Source organism: Heterodontus francisci, chromosome 3, assembly GCF_036365525.1.
Source record: "Heterodontus francisci isolate sHetFra1 chromosome 3, sHetFra1.hap1, whole genome shotgun sequence".
Taxonomy (NCBI): Eukaryota; Metazoa; Chordata; class Chondrichthyes; order Heterodontiformes; family Heterodontidae; genus Heterodontus; species Heterodontus francisci.
This window is the reverse complement of record NC_090373.1, coordinates 107054890-107063277: the sequence shown is the minus strand read 5'-3', so window position 1 is coordinate 107063277 and position 8388 is coordinate 107054890. Positions and strand designations below refer to the sequence as shown.

Sequence of the window (8388 nt, the reverse complement as noted above, 5' to 3'; positions counted from 1 at the left end):
AAGATATAGGTCTCAATGGAAATGATATTTTCATCAGAGTGCAACATATGTCTGGTAACAATAAAAATAGAGTTCATAAAATCCATATAAATGTCTGAAAAGAATCCCTATTATAATCGGTGTGTTCCCCATGTTCGTCTACTTCATGGGTTAAGAGAAATCAGGTATTTAAGTGAAGGGGAGGTGGGGGATAAGATATTTTTGAGCCCAGTTCAATAAGCACTAACAATTCAATCGATATAAATAATAATAAAAGCTTTGCCGCCCACAAAAGGTCACTGTGTCATTAAACCACAAGTGCATTTTCCAATCTGAATTGGGAACTCATCGTTTCTTAATGACCCGATTTTCTGGAGAAAATAAAAGGGTGAGAGGAGCACTTTGCTTTAAATAATAAATGAGATGAGCAATGGGCTGGTGGCGACGAGAGCAGGTGGTGAGCAGTAGATCCAGCCATTGTCCGCCCTGCTTTCCGTGAAATTATACCGAGTCACTTTCTCCACCACCTCCAGAACTGACGTAAACCTGATAGGACGCAGCAGCAGGACGCCGAGTCATTGAAACAAAACAAAAAAAAAACCACAGACACACACACACACATGCAAACGGATGAAAGAGATGTACGGCACGAGTGGAACCCCTTAAAGTCGACGTTGAGATTTAAAAGCAACCGTGCGAACAGCTTGTAATAAAATAGTTGCTGAGAATTGAGATGACTCTTGCTGCAGGGTGCCGCATTGCCTGGATGATGGTAGGAACCGTATACTGCAATTTGGTGGTTGTTGTATAGATCTGAGATACATATATAGATATACACCACATGCGTGGGATTGCGCCTGAGATTTTAGCCTTGGCTTAATGCGATTGCTGTCGAACCTGTACCTTTTTGACATTTCGATACAATTACTGGATTCGTACGTTTCTAAACCAAAACGACAGCAAAAATGATCATCGGAAGCTAAAAGGCAGATTGGATCCCTGTTCGCTGCCCGAATCTGTAAAGATATATCCTATACACATTACAAAAGGAATACGAGAACAATGACTCATTTGCAAGCGGGGCTGTCTCCAGAAACTCTGGAGAAAGCTAAACTGGAGTTGAATGAGAATCCAGACACCTTACACCAGGACATCCAGGAAGTAAGAGATATGATTATCACCCGACCGGACATCGGCTTCCTTCGGACTGACGATGCTTTCATCTTAAGGTTTCTAAGAGCCCGGAAGTTTAACCATTTCGAGGCTTTCCGTCTGCTGGCTCAGTATTTCGAATATCGTCAGCAGAACCTGGACATGTTCAAGAACTTCAAAGCCACCGACCCAGGGATCAAACAGGCGCTGAAGGATGGCTTCCCTGGAGTGCTTTCTAACCTGGATCATTATGGCAGGAAAATATTGGTCCTCTTCGCTTCCAACTGGGACCAGAGCAGGTACACGGCTGAATAAAAGCATCTGACCAGCCCCCCGAAAAACCAATTATATCTGACACATTTCGAATTTAGTTTGAATGACAAAAAACATTTTTTTTCCTAATGTTAGGTTTCTGTACAAACATCTATCCTAGCTACCCCTAACCTACTTCCCATCGAATTACATCAAATCAAACATTAAATATATATAGTCACCCTTGCAATACAGCTGTATGAAAAATACAAACCGAACAATCTTTAGTTTAAAAAAAAATCCAAGGTAGCAATTGCGAAAAAAAATAAACTGAATGTATTCTTGAACCCAACCTCTTAATGACTGAGGGTGTACCCATGAGGTGCAAAATACAACAGATGTTTCCCAAAGAAAATGTTACTGATTAATTTTAAAATCAAAGACACAAAATAAACAGACGTCTTTGCAACATGATATCATGAAGGCAGTGTCAATCCTCACCATCACTATGTGAACACTTCCCCCATGACTGTTTACTAATGAAGTGACGATTTATTTTCCTTCAACCCAAAGCTAAGGATTTTGTTTTACACTTGAGTGTTGTGGGTTGGGGGGGGGGGGGGGGGGTGGGTGAAGAGAACAAGTGAAAGGACTCCAAGATGTCTTCTCCCAAAACGGTGGGGATCCAAACACGGCATTTTAGGTAGTAACAGTTCAGTGTCTAATGGAGAAACATTGAAAATATTTGCTTCATTTGAATGCTCATCTACAGATTAATATAAATATATAAAATGAAAAAGGACCAAAGCTTTTTAATTTCATATTATCTGACTACAGGTCTTTGCAGCAATTTATAACGAACATCAGATCAATGACTAATAACGTACTTGTAATATAGGTGCATCAGCAGGAGAGGAGATCATTAGTGACATATTTAGAATGTAATATTAATCAAAACAGAAACATCAGTGGCCTTGCAATATTGTGCCCCTGCCTCCCTCATACCATCATCTGCCATGAAACTTGGCTACTGGCATATTTCACTCCTACCTTTAATGGCAGCCTGATCCAGCTCCATTACATCAATGTAACAGTGCTCATCAGCACATTTTCAGAAGGTTGTTACTTCTCAGGTTGTAAGTGAAACTGAAATTAAAATCTAGATATTCATTCAACATTTAAATATATAAAAGAATCTTAATATACTCAGTATTTATTACTTTATGATTTTTAAAAATCTAATGCAAAAAAGAAGAAATGTCATCATTTTATATCTGAGACCATGCACTTCTATGCTGCCATGATACTGCAGTGGAGCCATATATTGATGTTATGGGTGGAATCAATTGCAGCTTTAACAGGTTTTGGACACTTCCGTAATCTCAAATTTATTAACATTTGCAAATAAACAAACAAGGGTTTAAGGATATGAACAATCTCAATCTATCTCAAATGCAGCAAAAAGCATTTCCAATTACAGTGTCATTACTTGCAGGGCCATGTTTGTGATTAGCTTAAACATTTCTACAGTTAAACATTTCGGCAAATCACTTCCTTCAGATTATCAGTTACGGAACATTTCCTGTTACAGCTTTTGCTACAGTTTGCAGCATATTGTTGACAGTTTATAATACAACACAAGCTCTCGCAACTCAAGTTTCTTATCCAGATGGCATTGGATAAATCATGATGGAAATCTGTGTAGTCATAATTGAAAATGAATACTTTTCACAGTAATGTAATATCATATGAAAGGTAAAGTTTACTAAGAATGGGTGATGTGTATAATCTGAAGCCTTTAAGATATAACTTCAGTACAAGATAAGTACAAGATGTATGTAGGAACATTGAAATGAGCTTGGAACAATCATTGTGGTTCACCTGACAAGTACCAGAGTTCAAAGAAAATGTGCATTACTTTATTTCTTATACCATTCAATTGCTTCTGTCACTACAAAAAAACAACCAGTTTTGTTTTGAATTTGCCATTGCTGTCCGCCTTCATTGTATCCCTGGTTATTTGTTCCATGCATTTGCCACTTTCCGTGTTATGCAGTTAAATTTAAATACCCTGTTCCTTTTCTCTCTTAATAACAATAATTGCTTACACTACTTCAGATGGGGACACACCATTGTTTTATAAAAGATCCCTATCATCTTCAAGGCCTTAAGTTCTATTCCTTTGGCTGCACATCTTAACATCTTGTTTTCCTGTTTACCACTGTGGCACTCTGTTGATGCTTTCAATGAAATATCCACCAGTATTCTTTGATTGCTCTCCGAAGTTACATTTGTCTTATATTTCCGTGATGTTCTCATCATCTTGCATTTTTCCTCATCAAATCACATTTGCTTTTTCAGCCTAAAGCTATCATTTTATATTTGGCCTACTTATTTATTTGCACCTCGTAAGTTAAAAAGCTGAAAACTTATGTTAAACTTGTATCGAAACTTGTATCGAAACCACACTCAGAACTGTGCACTGTTAAATTATAATTAATATATTATATTATTTATATTATAGAAAAGGTATACAGCCATTGGAGAAGGTGCAAAAAGACCACAAGATCCAAGAACTGAGAGGCTATACTTATCAGGAACAATTAACTAGGCTGTTGCTTTATTCTCTAGACCTGATAGAGGTCTTTGAAATTATGAAGGGGTTTTCTAGGGTAGATGTAGCGAAGAGGTTTCCATTTGGAAGGGGAGACCAAAACTAGGGGCCATGAATATAAAATAGTCACCAATAAATTTAACAGGGAATTCATGAAAAGCTTCTTTACCCAATGAGTGGTCAAAATGTGGAACTCACTACCACAAGGTGGACAGCATAGATACTTTTAAGGGGAAGCTAGATAAATACATGAGGGAGAAAAGAATAGGATATGTTGATAGGGTAAGATGAAATAGGATAGGAGGCATAGCAGCACAGATCAGTTTGGCTGAGAGGCCTGTTTCTGTGTTGTACATTCTATGAAATATATGCAACAGTTCTGTATTTTTTTAAAAACTTAAGCCAACTGTGTCCCTGTCCAAAAACAAGAAATGCTGGAAATACTCAGCAGGTCTGGCAGCATCTGTGGAGAGAGAAGCAGAGTTAACGTTTCAGGTCAGTGACCCTTTATCAGAACTAGGTCATCAGACTTGTCCCTGTCAAAGGTGGGCTTCAAACCTATGTCCTATTCATCCATATCCTTTCTCACTTCCAGGTTTGATTACTCTAACAATCTCCTTGTTGGCTTCCAAAGTTTTTCTTTGCATAAATTCCAAATCATCCATAACAGGGCAACTGGCTTCTTAATTTTTATTAACTACTGCTGATCTATGTACTTTTTCCTTGCCAACCTCCATGGTATCTGCAACCTTTAAAGCATTGAACTGAAATTTCTCACCATCATTTAAAAATCATTGAACTGCCTTTTGCCTCTCTACTTTTTCAACTTTCCTCAGCCCTACAAATCAGTCCACATTCTCCATTCTTCCACTCTAGGCACTTGTGTAACTCCCTTCCCTCCATTCCACCTTCTGATATGATGGACCTATTTCCTGTTCAACACCATGTCAAATTCTTTGCTAAAATATAAATATAAAATGGAAATCTTCTAAGGTTTTGCTCTTGGTGCAATGCCTCAATCAAAGGGAATCTGGATTGAAGAGTCAATATCAGGGGTCAGTACACAATGAATTGGGCATTTTGATTTTGGCACCATTTCTCCTGTCCAAGCTGTCATGAAGACAAGCTCTGCATCAAAGCTTTGCCTAACAAATTGTACCCTTTCTTATCTAGAGAGTTTCTTCTGCACTTGAAGTCAAGTTGAATAGATTTATCAGATACAAAACCTATGAAGTTATGCTGATTCCCTTTTATTAGCCTACATTTTTTGAGGTATTTCAATATTATTATTTGGTACATTTTCGTCTATTGCTTTACTAGATTTGTGGAAATCATAGAATCCTAAAAAATTACAATACAGAAGGAAGTCATACGGTCTGTTGTGCCTGTGCTGGCTCTTTGAAAGAGCAGTAGTTCTTAGTCCCGCACCCTGTTTTTTGTCTGTAACCCTATAAGTTCCTCATGCTCAATATTTGTCAACTCCCTTTTAAAATTATTTATGGAATCAATTTCTACCACTTCTTCTGGTGGAATGTTCCACCTGAATCTTCCCTCCAGATCTTTTGCTAATGATTTTAACTTTATGATCTCTGGTTATTGACTTGTTTGCTAGAGGGAGTAGTTTTTTTTCTATCTACTCTATCAAAACCTCTGTTAGGTCTCCCCTAAACACTCTCTGTTCAAAGGAGCACAGTGCTAACTTTTCCAACCTATCCTCATAACTGAATTACCTCAACCCTGGTAACATCCTGATAAATTTCCTCTGTATCCTTTCTAAAGCCTTTACATCTTTCCTGAAGAGTGGTGCCCTGAATTCTTCACAATACTCCAACTAAGGTCTAACCAGTGATCTATAAAATTCTAGCATGATATCTTTGCTATTATATTCTATGTCTCTATTTATAAACCTAAATAACCCATTTGCTTTTATAACCACCTTATCGACTTACCCTGCCACCTTTAAGGATTTGTGTATATTGACACCAAGGGTTCTCTGCTCATCTACATTTTTCAATATTGTGCCATTTATAGTGTACAGTATTTCCATATTATTCATCCCAATGTGCATCACTCACACTTCTCCACAATGAACTCCATCTTCCATGCTTTTGCTCATTTAACCATCTGTCTATTTCATCCTGAAGCCCACAACCATCATCTTGACTACCTACAGCATTTTGTATTATCTTCAAACTGTTCCCTATACCTGAATCTAGGTCATTTATAAAAATTGAAAAGAGTAATGGATCCAAAACTGATTCGGACAAACACGACTGCAAACTACCTGCCAGTCTGAAAAATATCCATCCACAACCACTACTCTCGGCTTCCTGTTACTGAGCTGAATCCATCAGCCACTTTCCCCTTAATTCCATGGGCTTCCATCTTTTTAACTAGCCACCTGTCTGGTGCTTTGTCAAATGCCTGCTGGAAGTCTGTGTATACAACATCTACTGCACTTCCTTGATAAGTGGTCCGAAAGGAAGAGTGCTAAATTGGGGGAAGGCCAACTATACCAAAATTCGGCAGGAGCTGGGGAATGTAGATTGGGAGCAGCTGTTTGAAGGTAAATCCACATGTGATATGTGGGAGGCTTTTAAAGAGAGGTTGATTAGCGTGCAGGAGAGACATGTTCCTGTGAAAATGAGGGATAGAAATGGCAAGATTAGGGAACCATGGATGACAGGTGAAATTGTGAGACTAGCTAAGAGGAAAAAGGAAGCATACATAAAGTCTAGGCGGCTGATGAAAGACGAAGCTTTGAAAGAATATCGGGAATGTAGGACCAATCTGAAACGAGGAATTAAGAGGGCTAAAAGGGGTCATGAAATATCTTTAGCAAACAGGGTTAAAGAAAATCCCAAAGCCTTTTATTCATATATAAGGAGAAAGAGGGTAACTAGAGAAAGGATTGGCCCACTAAAGGACAAAGGAGGAATGTTATGCTTGGACTCAGAGAAAATGGGTGAGATTCTAAACGAGTACTTTGCATCGGTATTCACCGAGGAGAGGGACATGACGGATGTTGAGGTTAGGAACAGATGTTTGATTACTCTAGGTCAAGTCGGCATAAGGAGGGAGGAAGTGTTGGGTATTCTAAAGGGCATTAAGGTGGACAAGTCCCCAGGTCCGGATGGGATCTATCCCAGGTTACTGTGGGAAGCGAGAGAGGAAATAGCTGGGGCCTTAACAGATATCTTTGCAGCATCCTTAAACACGGGTGAGGTCCCGGAGGACTGGAGAATTGCTAATGTTGTCCCCTTGTTTAAGAAGGGTAGCAGGGATAATCCAGGTAATTATAGACCGGTGAGCCTGACGTCAGTGGTAGGGAAGCTGCTGGAGAAGATACTGAGGGATAGGATCTATTCCCATTTGGAAGAAAATGGGCTTATCAGTGATAGGCAACATGGTGTTGTGCAGGGAAGGTCATGTCTTACCAACTTAATAGAATTCTTAGAGGAAGTGACAAAGTTGATTGATGAGGGAAGGGCTGTCGATGTCATATACATGGACTTCAGTAAGGCGTTTGATAAGGTTCCCCATGGCAGGCTGATGGAGAAAGTGAAGGCGCATGGGGTCCAAGGTGTACTAGCTAGATGGATAAAGAACTGGCTGGGCAACAGGAGACAGAGAGTAGCAGTAGAAGGGAGTTTCTCAAAATGGAGACGTGTGACCAGTGGTGTTCCACAGGGATCCGTGCTGGGACCACTGTTGTTTGTGATATACATTAATGATTTGGAGGAAAGTATAGGTGGACTGATTAGCAAGTTTGCAGACGACACTAAGATTGGTGGAGTAGCAGATAGTGAAGGGGACTGTCAGAGAATACAGCAGGATATAGATAGACTGGAGAGTTGGGCAGAGAAATGGCAGATGGAGTTCAATCAGGGCAAATGCGAGGTGATGCATTTTGGAAGATCCAATTCAAGAGTGAACTATACAGTAAATGGAAAAGTCCTGGGGAAAATTGATGTCCAGAGAGATTTGGGTGTTCAGGTCCACTGTTCCCTGAAGGTGGCAACGCAGGTCAATAGAGTGGTCAAGAAGGCATACGGCATGCTTTCCTTCATCGGACGGGGTATTGAGTGCAAGAGTTGGCAGGTCATGTTACAGTTGTATAGGACTTTGGTTCGGCCACATTTGGAATACTGCGTACAGTTCTGGTCGCCACATTATCAAAAGGATGTGGATGCTTTGGAGAGGGTGCAGAGGAGGTTCACCAGGATGTTGCCCGGTATGGAGGGCGCTAGCTATGAAGAGAGGTTGAGTAGATTAGGATTATTTTCATTAGAAAGACGGAGGTTGAGGGGGGACCTGATTGAGGTGTACAAAATCATGAGAGGTATAGACAGGGTGGATAGCAAGAGGCTTTTTCCCAGAGTGGGGGATTC

The 8388-nt window shown here is 39.7% G+C and overlaps 1 protein-coding gene across 1 annotated transcript in view; it reads left to right on the top strand.

The window, feature by feature from the left end:
- Positions 1-846: 846 nt before the first annotated feature.
- Positions 847-8388, top strand: part of clvs2 (clavesin 2) — an 89477-nt gene continuing 81935 nt past the window's right edge. The window contains exon 1 of the mRNA XM_068025369.1: positions 847-1430. Coding sequence (XP_067881470.1) covers positions 1042-1430 — 389 coding nt within the window. The 5' untranslated portion in view covers positions 847-1041. The remainder of the gene's footprint in view (positions 1431-8388) is intronic.